The sequence below is a fragment of the Pieris napi genome, chromosome 22, assembly GCF_905475465.1.
Source record: "Pieris napi chromosome 22, ilPieNapi1.2, whole genome shotgun sequence".
NCBI classification, from domain to species: domain Eukaryota; kingdom Metazoa; phylum Arthropoda; class Insecta; order Lepidoptera; family Pieridae; genus Pieris; species Pieris napi.
Genome location: NC_062255.1, coordinates 3,454,089 through 3,469,767, shown reverse-complemented (window position 1 = coordinate 3,469,767; position 15,679 = coordinate 3,454,089). Strand labels below are relative to the sequence as shown.

Here is a 15,679-nt window from a genome sequence, read left to right as displayed (position 1 = left end):
CCCGATCAAGTGTACGACAAAAATTTGAGGTTTTTAGTCGACATTTAGGGGTATTTAAAATTGATCCTAGGAAAGTTCTGGGGCAACACCTCTCAGTATTCCCGTCGAATTTATACGTTTGTACGCACAGATGATGTTAAAAACCAATAATCACATCGCATTGAATCTACTCTTTTTTCGTTAATTAAAAATAACAATGAAACACTAAGAGAAGGAAAACATCTCAGTTCGACAAAACCATGTAAAGATTTTATTCCGCATTTTTTTCTTAACTTCCTACTTTGCCAAAAGCAACCTAAATAACATCGTTACCATACATTAAAACCAGACAATCGATTAGAAGTTCATAGATTTAAGAAGTTTAAACACATATGTTCTAATAAACGCTTTATCGTAACTGATAAGTCTGTTGGGGTCAGTCCGAGCTCGCAGCCATCTTGTTCAGTGACTTGTTCGTCGCCTGTTCTCTCAGTCGTCTCGTTGACCTCTCGATTTGTTCTTATATTCTAGTACTTTGTTGCGATTTCATGGTACTGTATAGCAGTGTGGATTTGGATACATCTTCCATTCCCTATCACGGCCCCATAATAGGCCATATTGCCACATCGGGCTCGGAGATACGGAATATATATCTTAAAGTGTGCAGAGGTAAGATATTCTTAAGTGTTCATTGCCTTTGTTCTCTGACCTAATTTCATGAATTCGAAAAAATATATACAATTTATATTAATCATAAACTAAATTTTTATTATTAATAATGATCTAAAATCATTTGTATAGTTTTGCTGTTAATATTTAGTCATTCAATACGCTTTTCAGTAGCCCAGCGCCTGATGATTTATAAAATCAATTACTTAAATGCACAGTTGCCTCGTAATTCAAGATCCGGCATTCGGTTAGGTGATATAACGATTTCATGATTAAATTTCCAGCTTGCGAACTGATGGCGTCAATTCCACCGTCTGCTTTCTCTGCTGCCCGAATTAGGGAAACACAACGTGATATGAAGGTATCAAACATTAAGAAAGGCGGGGGGGAACCTACGAAGTTCTACCATACAAAATGTAAGTTGGGTCGAAAATTTTATCCATATCATCTCGACGTCCGTCGTTCCACAACTGAGAGTTTTCTAAGGCAGTTTTTGCCACGCACCACCAATATGTGGAACCAGCTGCCCACTGAAGTATTTCCGAACCAATTCGACTTAGGGTCCTTCAAGAAACGATCGTACCAATTTTTGAAAGGCCAGCAACGCGAGCCTTCTGGCAATGTGAGTGTCCATGGGCGGCGGTATCATTTAACATCAGGTGAGCCTCCTGCCCGTTTGCCTCCTATTACATAAAAAAATTGAAATAGCGTAAGACCTGGGATAAAACCAAAATTCGTGTTGTGAAGTGGCCTCTAAAAATGCAGGAATTTTTTCTTAATGCAGTTATGTTGTCTTAGTTCTGCGCTGTATCCTTTTATGGGAAAGATGTGAATAAATTTATTAGGCCTATTATGGGTGACCTCTTAGCTGAGCTGTAGAATTTTTTTTACGAACTTTGTATTTTGACAATACCAAGTTCAGAGAAGAAGTTGTGAAAAAGTATCCAAAATTATTTAAAACATTTAAAGCAAGCCTACCGAGGGATCCAACACGGCACGGCCTGCATGTTGCACCACGACGTATTTTATAAATTGTTACGCCATGGGTAACAAAGTTTAATCACTTTTCCAGAAGTTATTATAGTTTTAAATTATATAAAATTATAAAGATGCCTTTATATGTGGAAGAGTTTTTAGGTCATAAGTTCTTTATTGACATTATGATTATGACATTGGTATGTCTATTTTATATTACTTTGCTATTTTTTAAATATCTTCTACTATACTTTAATGTTTTACATAACTAATTATTATTACTGGCCGGCGCGCCTCAGTGTGGAGCACTCCACTGCGCCCCGCAATCCACCCAGAAACACTGACACAGCAGCTGGGATAGGGCCTTAAGCAACCATTTAATATTAACCATTGACAATGTCAATTAGTCAATGAGCGATTAAGCACTAGATACAGATCAAGAGACGTACTTCTCTATAAATTAAAATAATTGTTGAAATTAATACAGAATTTTCAATACCCCATGCGGTTACCACAAACGGGCAGAACCGCAGAAGGCTCACCTTGTGTTAAGTGATACCGCCGCCCATGGATATTGCCAGAAGGCTCGCAAGTGCGTTGCCGGCTTTTCAAGAATTGGTACGCTCTTTTCTTGAAGAACCCTAAATCGATTTGGTTCGGAAATACTTTTGTGGGCAGCTGGTTCCACATAGCGGTGGTGCGCGGCAAAAACTGCCTTAAAAACGCTCAGTTGTGGAACGACGGACGTCGAGGTGATACAGATGGTATATTATATTTCACCTTGACGTCCGATAATGAAAATGCAGGTATTAGCACCTTTCTGTCGGCAATATATTCCAAGTCGCTTTTTTAAGCTGTAGCCATAGTTGTGTGTGTGTGTGTGTGTAGTTAAAATAATCCATGCACTTTGCAGTGATGGAACTCACACCCCTGAAGTACAACAGCAAGTTGATGAACAGTATCTGGGGATTTTACAACCGCTACTCACCCCATAACGTTAAGAAAATTAACGATGCTTCAACTTTCAATGGGGAATTGCAGCAGTAAGTATATTATTTATTTTTCATACTAGATATTTAAACAAATTGTATTTAAAGAATAAAGAATATTAAATCATGAAATGATAGATTTGAAAACAACTGTGGTTTGTATTAATGTAACCATAGCATGTAGAAGCGTGAAAAATTCATATAACAATAGTTTTCCAACTTACTTTTGATGTAAATCGTAATACAGAAATCTGTGCTTTTTATATTATCTATATCTTAGGATTCCGACACAGCCAAGCATTATTTAATATTTACCAACAAAAACTATACGTGATCTACAATTTAATAATTAAAACCTTACTGAATAGTGAAACTGAGTATTGTGTTGCAACTAGATGTAATAGGGACCGTTCAAGTATTACGTAAGCAGTTTTACTGCAATTTATCCTACTTGTCAGCAAAAGTAAGCAAAGCTCTCAAAAATAATAGTACATAAAGGTAATATTTTTTTTAGGAAGCCTCGAAAATGAATTTTTTTTTCAAGCATAGACAATGTGTAGGTAATATGTGTAAAAAAGTAAATATTTGCTGTTGACGTGATCACCAAATAAGAAAATCAAAGACCCCCCTCACCCTATAGTGCTTACGTAATACTTGAACGGGCCCTTAAGTCTAAACCTGATATGTAGGTACAACAAGTTACGGTACACAATACGGATCATTGAACTGGTAACCTGTTACAAATAAAAAACACACTTCTCAGTAAGCAGCGAAGAAGGCTTTAAGGATTTAAAAGAAATATACTTTAAGAGTCTGTTAATCACTAAACCCTTCACATGATCTAGCCCAGTGATTCCCAAAGTGGTCTATATCGACCCCTAGGGGTCTATGACAACCTGCAAGGGGTCTACGTCAGCGAAAAAAAATTTGGGGGTCCATGAAATGAAAATGGGGGTCCACGATAGTGGATCTGAACACATACACTGATAGAGGAAAACAGACATCGCCTATTTAACAGATTTGTTTATAAAATATATAATTTGCAATTACAGTTTAAATTTGATTAAAACAAAGTCCATCTTATCAGAGTTTCTTGCCAGAGTTAAACTAATGAAGCAAAATATTGGACGGGGCGAATTTTCTCAGTTCCCCAATTTGTTACTTTAAGTTTTTAACACTAAACTTCACTACAGTTAGAAATTTACAGGAAATCAATATCAGGTAAGTAGGGGGTCTACCCAACACGGAAAATCATGGCAAGGGGTCTACGACACAAAAAAGTTTGGGGAACTCTGATCTAGCCTAAAGTAATATATTACATAAGCGTCGAAAATATTCATGGTTTTGTTATTTCAGATCTGCTGGCAATTCCACAAACAAAAACGATGCAATGCTTTCATTGCCAACTAAGCTAGACAACGTATGGGCCACAATTTCCCAGTAATATTTATATGGTCTCCGAAGTCTTCAAAATATCTCATTACTTAGTATCCTAATTATTTACTACATGAAATGCAAATAAAGTTTTTATCTGTAGAACTTTACTGGGAGTTTTATTTTAAACCACACATTCTGCCACAGTCACTGTCACACACTGTGACAGTACTCTAGTAATTAAGTAGTAGTTAAATGCAAAATGGCTACAAATTATAATAGCTATGTAAAAAAACACGCCATAGGACTTAGGAGACTTTTTAGTTTTTTCTAAGACAAACAATCGTACTTTACAGTTGTATGAGCATTGGGAATATTCCGAGTTGAATATTTTTTTCAGACATTTTAATATTTAATTGTTCAGATCTTGCGAATAAAAGCAACATAGAAAAAACTATGGGTTACTCATATAATGTTATCCTATAAGTAAAAGAATTATCAAGATCCGTTTCAGCTGTTTGGAGTTTATTCACTACACAAAATTATTTCCTCTATTGACTGAAAATTTATGCAATAAACTGTAACCAATATATAAATTTATTAAAAAAACCAGTTAAGTATGTAAAATAAAATATATATTATATCTTTTTATGTAGAGAAATTTAATGATTTATTTAATTAAACAGGGTTATTAGTAATTTAACATATTCATGTTATCAGGTGATAGAGGATAATTTTAACCCCAATATGCATTCACAAAAGTGAATCATTCAGATTTATCATGTTTTTTGCATATTTCAGAATAGGTAAGTAAAAAACGCAAAATAAAAAATTGATTATCTGGCTGCTACATTCTTAGTGTAAGGTTAAGATTGTCACTCTATTTTAAGCTTGTCTGCTTTAACTGGTTTTTCTCATAGACAATTTATATCATAAGGAAAAGAAAGTACCCAAAAAAACAAAAGCATTGCTAAATAATTGATTATAACTATTATTTATCAATATTCAGTTCCCTTTCAATAAACAATTTAACAGACTTATATACTATATTTAATTAACCACTAAAATTCTCCATCAATTGTTATCTACTAACTTTGACCAGTATGTACATTGTACAAGCAAATAAAATGAAAAAGACACATTTTTGTACATACATATAAAAAAACAATAGAAAAAAGATTTCACTATATAATTAATAACCTAGTCTAGAGCTATATATTACATTTGTACAGGTATAAGAATTATGACATGTTCTAATCAATTTTGATGGAAAAACTGGCACCACACGAGCAGCCAATGTCTGCGTTCGGATTCTGCACAACTCTAAAAGCAGATCTAATTAATTCTGTATGGTAGTCGATAGTTGAACCCTTGATGTAATCCAATGATGTCTCATCAATCACTAATTTAACACCTTCTCTTTCAAAGATCCTAAAAGAATATAAAATAAGAAATTAATGTAATTATGTTTATTTTATTAACGCTACTGAGATTCAACATTTAACCCATGTTAATGATGTTTATTTATCAACAAATTATTTCAAATGAGTGTTAAATTTAAGATAAGCAACATTTCTAGTTATCACAAGTACAAAAGACTATGTAAACTTTGAAAAGGTACACAAATATTTATATTTAAGCATAGACCTGTAAATTTTAATTTATGCTTTTATTTGTCACTTATTTGTAAGTTGCAATACAATTCTAAACATTAAAAATTGATAAAGCCAATATAATATGTAAAGTTCCAGTGAACAATCAGTATTACATTTTTATAGGTTCTCCTATATCACTGTAATATATATAATGCTTATACTAGAACATTATCGGCCTACATACTTATCCTCATTTGATAGCTGGTCGTCTAGATGAAATTTATACTGGAAGCCAGAACAGCCCCCGCTTTCTACGCATAATCTCAAAAAGATCTTATCAGTACATAGCTCTTTCAGTCTCTTCACACAGGTTTCACTCAGAAGGACTCCATCATTCGGTGTAATTGCATTTTTAGTAGAATATATCCTAGATCGTAGTAAATATCGGGAATTATTTAACATAAATGACTTAAAGCATTTGGTAAACATTTTAGAGAAAATTATTTATGAACATAATAGATAAGGATACTTTACAAAGTATTATTGTTACTAAGACGAAATTTTAAAGATCAGATTCATAATTATTCAGAGAATAATTATTAAAATATACAAGACATTGTTTTTTCCGCTTTTGAAAGATGTTCACACTTCACAGATTATATAAGTTGTCACTGGTGTAAAGTGTCAAAAATTATCAGCTGTTAACGTAATTGTCAATCGATAACTATAACTGTAGAAGTTCTGACATCTGACATGATCAAGTAGTAGTACTGGCGTTTAACGTTTGAAAAGCGGCCCTATATATTTTCAAACTGTCACTAAGGAACGTATTATTATTATCATTTAACAAATGATGCATTTTAATAATTGGTTTCAAATACCTCTATATCAAAATTTTAATAGATCTCACAATGACTGATATACCGAAATTTAATCAAATGTTGAAAGTATGAGGAAAATGATATTGATATCTCAACATCTCTTTTTTAATACTATAGTAATAAACTTAGCTTTTTTAAAATTGTTTTAATAACTGTAAAAGCCGGCCCGAACCGCAGGATAGCTGCGATAGCAAAACCGGTGCCGCCCTCCGTTGCCCTCGGTTGCCATATCTGGTATAGTCGTACATTAGATAAATAACTATAATAGAATAATTCAATTTCGGCCCAGAACTCTGTTAATACATGCGAATGTAACCCTATCAGTTTGTCGAGTTTACATAGCTATCAATTTTAAGTATGTACTATTAAGCAGTAGTTGCTATTTAAATATATCAAAAAAAATCAGTGGCCCTACAACCTCTTTTAGGTCTAGGCCTCAGATTTCTAAATTTGTTTCATGATGATTTTTTAATCTAATAGGTGATCAGCCTACTGTGCCTGACACACGCCGTCGACTTTTTGGGTCTAACATATCGGTTTCCTCACGAGGTTTTTATTCCCCGTTCAAGCGAATGTTAAATGCGTACATAGAATCTCCATTGGTGTACAGCCGGGACGACCTCAGGAATGAGAGTCCCAGGCTGAAGCTACTAGGCCAACACAGCTCAATTCAGATATATCACAATAATCAAAAACTCAACGTCCTTTGGATTTGACATAAGTGAGACGTACTTAGCGATAAGTTCTAAATCACACCCTAAATCACAAAATATATGTTTGCGATTAAAACGATAATGAAACGTGTAGTAAAAATAAAATATTCTTTATTTTGTCTAGGTTTAAACAATGTACTTATTTATTTTTATTTATTTATTAAAGTACAATAATTACAAGAAAAACTAAATCTAAAATGGGAAATTCAATATCACAAGTGTACCGTTCCCAGTTCCCACTGCCGACAAAACAAGCGAGAGTTAACCGTCTATATTTTATACATTGAACATATATTTTTAGGGTTACTGGTCATCTCATAAGTCGGTAATATGTCTTCCTACAGTTAAGTAGAAGTAGTAAGCATACATATACACACATAATATATCGGTATTGTATAGAGCGGCATCGTCTTCAATGCTGAAAATTGGGTGTACCTACCCAACGTGCCATTCTTAAGATATCCTATAGGAAACCTTTTCGCTACTCAAATCCAAAATTGTACAACTTTTAACGGTTACACTTAATAGCAATATGCAGACTTTTTTTAGAAACAAACACAGACCACACCACTTCATACACAACGCAAAACACGCATTTTCTTCGCCCAATGCTTTTTCTCCTGCCTTTCAGCTTTAACCACTTTCTTAAAAACAAAATTTTCACTAACGTTTCAAAAATCTTAAACAACATCTTGTCAACATAACCTATGCTAATACAGAAAATATACTTATTGCGCAACAATAGTTTAATTATAAATTGTGTTATGTAGAAATTATTGTCAAGTACAGTTAACATATCAAAAGGAAGAAACTGGCTGCCTACAACACAGGGAATCCTGTGTGTGGGCTAGTGCACTTTATTGAAGTTATACTTCTTTAGGCGCGTTATGAAAAATTGATGAGAGTGAAATTTTACGATGCGCGCGCACCGTGAGACAAAATTAACAGAATGAAGTTGCCCACGGAAGATGCTACGGCATTGGACATAATTTAAAAACAACATTCGAATAATAATAGAATTTATGTTACACTTAATGTAAGAGAATAATAATAAATATTTATTCATTTAATGTAAACTGAACTTTATTGACTATAATGACTCCTTTTCCAGTCTTTGATTATGTAATTGTAATTAATTATTTGCATGCAATCAAAAAGTATTTTTAATAATGCCAAAGAAGTATAACTTCTTACGCGCGTACATAAGTACACGCACCCTTTTTTACTTCAGGTAAAATAAAGTGCACTAGCACTAGTATAGTTATAGTTCTTTCTTTCTTTCTTACGTTCAAATCTCCTAAAAAGTTTCACTTATAATGTAGTACCAATACACTGTGACACTGGTTCGGAAAACGACATGTTTTAGCAACACAAAGCGGCGTAATTATCTACAATAGAAATATTACAAAAAACTAAAACACATAAATTACATTAAAAGTTAGGTAAACGCCACTGAAATTTTGTTTATTTTTATTAAATATAATTAAGTATTTCGAATATTTTAGGAGTTCTTGTGAATATAAAACTAATCAACAGCAATAACATTGACTTTTTCCTGGGATTATATCAACTAATTAGCTAGTTTTAAATACACAGGACATATACATATGTATTATATAAACACTTCGAAATATTATCAATTAATTAGCTATATCACTTTTAATATTATTAATAATTAAAAAACAACAACATTAAAAGTGATATAATTTTTTACCAAGTCTTCCTTATGGCTAGATATTATAATCATCATCACGTGTTGTACTTTTAGCATAATAAAAATTAAACATACCTCAAATACTAATTTTAACACACTTTTCGTTCGATATCATTTAAGCAGAATCAATTGTTATATTTTCCAAAGAATTTGTTGTTTACGACACGCTTGCAACACTTTTACCTTTGATAGTAAGTGCAAGTGGAACAGAAGTATCTATAAACGAGAGAGACAGATTGCATATTGGGTAAACTGGCCAGCGGATCTGAAATAGCGGCACATTTACTCCTTTTTCTTTAAGATATTTCTCATATAATCGTTACAGAAAAGTCCTTAAAACTAATGTCCCAGTATAGATAATGGCTCGATAATTAGTTTTGAGAAAATTTCTTGTGGAATCTAGCAAAATACTTTTCGTGTCATTATATGAAACGAAAGGATACGTTGAACCGAAATGAACTGCACACAATTTAACTTATTTATATTACAGTTCTAAAGAATTTGAAATTTCTAATATAATATCTTATTTAAAATAAAAAATTTAGCCATTTTCATATACTTTTATGGGAATTTACCCGTATTCTCTACAGGGCACCCCACTCCACTTTGCGCGGCAGCGGTCAGAAGGCGGGGTTTATCGGCAAACTCGCGTCGAAGCTGGCTTCACTGTCAATTCGAGAGCTGCAAAGAGTACGCTCGCGTTTATTACGTTATGTGTTTATATAGTGAAGTGTGATCTGTGAGAAAATTTCGAATGTCGTGAAGTCAAAGATTTGTGTTGTTAAGTGAAAAAGTGCAACTTGTGTGAAATCGACATGTTTTCTCTAGTGTTTTAAAAGTGTTTAAATCAAAATGTGCAAAGCACCGTGGTGTGCAAAATTGATTTTTGCCACGTAGTGACGCGGACGGGTAATGATTCCTAATGTGGAGTTCGAAGCAAGATGGTTAGAGAGACTCGGCACCTGTGGGTTGGAAACTTACCCGATAGCATACGTGAAGATCGAATAAGAGAACACTTTAAACGGTACGTCAATCACTAGCTCTAATTCTTAAGTTAACACTAATATAAATCGCCTCCTAGCTTAAAATTAACTATACTTACGTCTTACAAACACCTGATCAAAAGAATGAATAAGGCATTTGAATAATGCGTCAGACTCGGAAATGGCGTTGTCAAGTACCTACGAATACAGGCAAGCTACAACGTTTTACTTTGCAGGGTTACACATTTCATGACCGATATTTTCACTTCAAATAAACGTTTTATAGCTTTCACGACCAATGCAAGTCTTGTATACATAATACATCTAGCGTTACGATATATCTAGTATACATATTACTATACTACATTATACTATGTACAAATATAGTATAGTGTGTACTTCAATTTTTAGCGCAAAGTTTACAGGGATATCCACTCGTTCATTGAGTACTATTGTATATAATTACCTAATCGACTATAATTTATTAATATTTATGACGTTAATTACTAATTATGTTAGTTATTCACTGACAAACAAGGCAAATAATAACATCAAAATGTATGTTGGTAAAATATAATACATACAATCTCTTGTGGAATTGAGAAGCCACACAAACTATCAGCCGATGCTCAACATGGCAAATCAAGTAATATATTTAGAATTTTTGTATACGTAATTTTGTAGGTAGTTCCAAACTGTTTATGAGATCGAGGTCTTTGTTGTTAAACATAAGATTTAGGAAACCATCAGAATTGGAGCATTACTGAATCCATAACAAATACATATGTTAATATCGACAAACGAGTTCAAGACAAAGTTCTCTTTTCGTACTCAAGTGTTAAACACACATTTAATTTTTTTAGAAATACGTATTTCCTTATAATTATCAATAAATATATATTGTTAGTTAAGTGAAAAATATAGCATTAACGTATCCTACGTATAATGTTTACGTACATAGCGAACCGATGCACGAGATTATACCTGGGTTGAAATAAAGTTAAATGACTAGCTATTCACGCGTCCATAGGGGTCTTTTCATAAACATCGTCTACGTTAGATGACATCTGCGACAAAAGTAATCAAAATCGACTCTTGGGGGATTGGGCTATGCCTCGATAAGGACGCTGCCACTAAATATTATATTTTTTTAAGCTTTTATGAATCATACAATTTAAATAAAATAAAATATATAAGTAGGCAAACACGTTGACGCCATTGTACATTCCAGTCCTTCCAGCTGTATATTTTGTTTAACGTACAACGTAACTTTCTAGTTTTAATTTTATTATTGGCTATAAAACTACCTAGTATACTTAAAATCTGCAGTCCCAACGATTGACATAATAGATTATGTTTCAGGAATACAATATATTTCTTTAAACGTTTGTTACAAGGAGATGGGTAAGTTAACTTACATGTGTTAGATACACAATATAAGTATAACGATAGAAATATATAGACCCTTTATTATATTCCAGAATGTCATTCCAACTTAGATTTAGATTCAAGAGTCGTTACCATTATTTCTGTTTCAAGTTTTGATATCTGTGCTCAAGGAGAGATTGTATATTTTGATATATCGTGTGATTTAGATACGAATTACGCATTAAATAAATTTATGCTCTCAAAAAATTTATACGCGATCTATGTCGTCCTCATTCAACCGTTTCATGAATCGATCACTTCATAAAACGCACGTATTTATGTAAGGGCCAACTAAAATATAAAGAATCGTCCACTAGGGTTATACCAATCAACGTCTTAACCATTCCACGCTATTATATCTAATTTGCTCATCTACCTTCTTTTGTTAACTAAACGAATCACCACGAATGAGAGCGAAGCTCACGAGTAAATCTTTCAGGCCAAACACGTAGTTCTGAGCCTGGCTCCTAATAAAACATCACTTTTTATTCATCACTAATGATTGGCCACATTGTGAAGTCGCTGTGTTTAGTTTAGCTGTTAATACGTTGTTGGTCATTGTGGCCTGGTTAATCATGACGATATCTCAATGTTGATGTTATAAAGTGAAGTGATGAATTTCAAAATATGCCACGACAATCGACATACGTAATATAAATCATCGACTACAAAGGTAAAAGTTATATTTACTATTTTAATCTTAAGCAAGGTTAAGAAGGTAAACAAACTTTAAATTTCAGATTTACATGGTCCTCTCGTGCATGTATTTGTTCTGTCGGTATTCTCGTTTTTATGTGCTTTGACTCATTTTGTACAGTTTGAGAGAGAAAACATATGAACGTGTTTATTGTGAGCACCTAATGTATCAAATAAGTAACGTACGATATCAAATCATGCAAGATTTGCATGCATTGATATCGCTGCAACAATTTTAAAATAAAGGTCACTGTTAAAAGTTCGGATGTAAAAGAAAAGCTTACAGTTGACGACAGCAGATGTTGCCCGTATGTGAACAACTACCACGGTGGATTATTTCGGGGTACACGCTAAATATAAGATTTGAAACACTCGAGAAACAAAAAAAATCCAGGTATTCCAGCAAGTATTCCAAAACCGCGCCGTGTTATTGACGTCCATGAAATTTCATTTACAATTAAAATTAGTAATAAATTTATATCCTTATTCTGTACCTTCCTTGGTGAATCTTTCTTTTTAGCTGGTTTTCTGTATTATATTAATTTATAATTTAATAAAAGCTCCTAAAGGTACAAGCATTTTCATTTTTTACATATTCTATCGAATAAGGGTAGTGTTATAAACTTATAATAAGTTTTTAGATAAATCAAGTCAACTATGCATAGTTTATCCTGTTCGTGTAAATAATAATAAATATAATATAATAAGAATTATAAATCCAAGAAATATCAATGTCTCACCAAGAACTCACTGTAAGGTGAGCAAATTTAATAGACTTCATTACTGCATTTACCTATGCGCAAATGCTTGAATTGACTCAAAACATAAATATATAAGGCAAAACATAAGTAGACATATACTTACTGGGAGGTTTAATTAAATTATTTCCGGTTAAGAAATTATCCTCAGTCACGAAAAGTAACCGACACTATTAGTCAACTCTCAGATACGCGACTCCACCTTTTGATCAAATAAATTATGATATAAACAAGTCCTAAATTGGGTCTGTAAGAAAAACGTTGTGTGCTTTCAACATCTCCTCTACGTAGATAGTATGCCTTAAAAAATCATTCAAAACATAAAATTGATTAAACCATTTTATGGTTCATTGTGTTTTTGCATTCGTTTTGTCCTCACGTTGTTATATATACAGTGTAAACTCCATGTAACATGATGCTTCTAAAGCGTCGAAATCACTCGGCTTTTGGTGGTTTAGCTTGTCTTCCATACAATGATACACTGTACATAGTATTACAGCTGCCCTCAATAATGACAACAATTAAATACTAAAAATTACTTTTTAAGTTGCCGAAATTAGTTAAAAGTGCGGAGCCTGCGTACGTTGTTTTGTCACTTTATTGTCCTAGCGAGAAATAAATTCGACTGTCGGTGCTCATCATACATACCGAACTTTCCAAGAAATCAGTTCTTTTTTTTTACAAATTCCGCTTGCTTGCATGTGTTTTATCACGAAGATGCCTCAATATCGCAAGATATGAGTTAAATAAGTCAAAAATACAACATAATTACTGGTGCAAAAGACGTCAGACGAAAATAATAAAGACTATGCGCAATAGCGTTCAAATAAGGATTGATTTTTATGTAATTGCTAACACTAGTCTGAAATAACCTTTTCTTTTTCTAATACAGATTTTTCTTTCCATTTAACGGCCCGGTCCCATAATAGTATAAATAGTATAATATACAGTCTTAAATGTATGTAAATCTTTCCTATTAGTAGAATTCGTTTTGGCAGAATTATTCATGCTTTTTTTACGTTGTCTTGTGTGGATGACGTAATATATATAGGCCGCAATATAATTATCATATTCACATAAAAAGCAATCTGCATTTAAAATTTTAATAGTTGACGAAACTTTTCATACGTAAATAAAAATGTTGGTTACAACTCGATTGTTTTGCAATGTCGCGCTCTAAAAAAGCGTAGGTAGGCTCGCAAACGAATTACAAACTGTAGAGTCATTGAACTCTATGTTTTTAAAATTGTATCTATTAGAAAGTACTGTTTGGTTACGTTCTATGTTTATTTTTAAATTTTACTAAACCTTACCAAACAGCTTCAAAATAGTAGCATTGAATTTAGGTGAGCACAAAAAACGTGCGTAATGAATGAATATTATGATACATATTTTGTTACTTATTATTTATTCTAACCGAAATTTTTATACAACCGTTTAAATTACGCTACATAGAATATAAATGCTTATTAAAAAAATAATTAATTAACACTATAAAAATCATTTAAATTCACTTTAACTAGAAGGAATGAACATTATAAAATTTTTGTAAAAGTAATAATTTACAGACACACCTTATGAGCTTGAGACCGTTCATAATATTGTATATAGCCGCGCTCGCCGCTCAGCGTTGCACGATGGCGCGGCGCCCACAACCGAGAAGTGCGGCAACGTCGCCTTAGATAATTCGAAACGGCTCTCCGTTCTTGAGTCTCAGTCTCGACTTTCGGTACCTACAAATATGAATGTTACTTTTTATCTACATATTCTATGTAGGTTTATTGATATACTATCGCGTCCTATATATTCAATGGTATTTATTTATATATAAATACATTTTTTTATTATTTACTTATTATTCATTAATAAGTACGGGTTTCAATTTTTTTAACACGATACGTTTTAAAAATTCCTCATTTAAGATGTACAATACTTTTAACCGTATTTAAAATTAACGAACCCTCTGTTGAAGTAATGTTATATTGTTATGCAACTTTAGCGCGGTGACAGTACGGGGTACCATTCCGTGCGGCATTGTGTGGCTCCACCCCAGTACTTGCTTTATCGACCTGCGCACGCTACCCGGGCAATTGCTAGCTCCGACCCGCCAGATAGAAACCCTAATGCTATCCCTTAATATTGTGCCTATGTTTTTAAGATCTTGCAATATCTTTTGTCCAGATTACCTGCAGTATTAAATATAAGAAAACAAGCTGTTAGGTATGCGTAATTTTATTCTTAGTTATTGATCTAATATTTAAAAAGCCGGTTTAATATGTACAAGTACAAACACTATTACTCAGGAGAAAGTTTGAATACTCGCTTATCAAACTTATTTTTTCTTAGTCCAGAGGTCATCGAACCGAACAAGCTGTTACGTCGCTGGGTGTGGAGCACTGCGATATAAATAACGATTAATTTTAATAAATTTTAATAGATAGTTCGTAGTGGTTGGTTTTGAACTTTTGATACGACGAATTCAGAGTACCATGTTATATTTGCGTCTATTGTAGCTTTAAAAAAAGAATCAATATAATTTATTATGTAAAGTGTATCTACTACAGCAATTAGTTTTAAATATTAGCTGCCAATTACCATAAAGTTGTTTACAAGAAAAGCATAATATTCATCTTGAATTTAGAATTATGATATTGAATTCGTTTTTAATACAGGAACAATATTTTCAGCGTCTCTTAAATTATATATTTTAATAGATTCGGTTGGGATTCTACCGTAGTTATTTATCTGATAGTAAATATTGTCTTTAATATATAAATACTTAAAAAGACGAGTATATCGAATATTATTAGATAGAACTTCACGAGTATTATATCTTTATTCAGAAAGTAGGCTGACGTCATTGAGCCGGTATAACCTCCCCCCCTCCACTCTTTCTCCGCATCCTGTTCGATACGTTTCGTGCCG

The 15,679-nt window shown here is 32.9% G+C and overlaps 3 protein-coding genes across 9 annotated transcripts in view; 2 read left to right on the top strand and 1 right to left on the bottom strand.

Annotated features, from left to right (window-relative positions):
- The first annotated feature begins 433 nt into the window (after positions 1-433).
- Positions 434-4,124, top strand: LOC125060943. Its single transcript, XM_047666069.1, has 4 exons — positions 434-648; positions 933-1,064; positions 2,537-2,666; positions 3,969-4,124. The coding sequence occupies exons 1-4, from the start codon at positions 528-530 to the stop codon at positions 4,054-4,056; spliced, it is 471 nt and encodes a 156-aa protein (XP_047522025.1). The 5' UTR covers positions 434-527; the 3' UTR covers positions 4,057-4,124.
- Positions 4,125-5,160: 1,036 nt separating this feature from the next.
- Positions 5,161-6,304, bottom strand: LOC125060970 (iron-sulfur assembly protein IscA-like 2, mitochondrial). Its single transcript, XM_047666101.1, has 2 exons — positions 5,826-6,304; positions 5,161-5,417 (listed from the first exon to the last, which is right to left on the bottom strand). Exons 1-2 carry the CDS (start codon positions 6,068-6,070, stop codon positions 5,240-5,242), a joined length of 423 nt encoding a protein of 140 aa, XP_047522057.1. The 5' UTR covers positions 6,071-6,304; the 3' UTR covers positions 5,161-5,239.
- A 3,243-nt stretch (positions 6,305-9,547) lies between these two features.
- Positions 9,548-15,679, top strand: part of LOC125060777 (protein split ends-like) — a 73,268-nt gene continuing 67,136 nt past the window's right edge. For all 7 annotated transcript variants that reach the window (XM_047665838.1, XM_047665839.1, XM_047665835.1 and 4 more), the window contains exon 1: positions 9,548-9,913. In XM_047665838.1, the coding sequence (XP_047521794.1) occupies positions 9,831-9,913 (83 nt within the window). In that variant the 5' untranslated portion in view covers positions 9,548-9,830. The remainder of the gene's footprint in view (positions 9,914-15,679) is intronic.

What these genes read in the sequence shown, in the direction of transcription:
- LOC125060943 (XM_047666069.1), top strand. Translation starts at nt 528, where the DNA reads ATGGTACTGTATAGCAGTGTGGATTTGGATACATCTTCCATTCCCTAT. An exon ending in GAAGTTCTACCATACAAAAT is followed by an intron (nt 1,065 to 2,536) that starts GTAAGTTGGGTC and finishes TGCACTTTGCAG; the next exon opens with TGATGGAACTCACACCCCTG. An exon ending in TTCAATGGGGAATTGCAGCA is followed by an intron (nt 2,667 to 3,968) that starts GTAAGTATATTA and finishes TTGTTATTTCAG; the next exon opens with ATCTGCTGGCAATTCCACAA.
- LOC125060970 (XM_047666101.1), bottom strand. Translation starts at nt 6,070, where the DNA reads ATGTTTACCAAATGCTTTAAGTCATTTATGTTAAATAATTCCCGATAT. An exon ending in CAGCTATCAAATGAGGATAA is followed by an intron (nt 5,418 to 5,825) that starts GTATGTAGGCCG and finishes ATATTCTTTTAG; the next exon opens with GATCTTTGAAAGAGAAGGTG.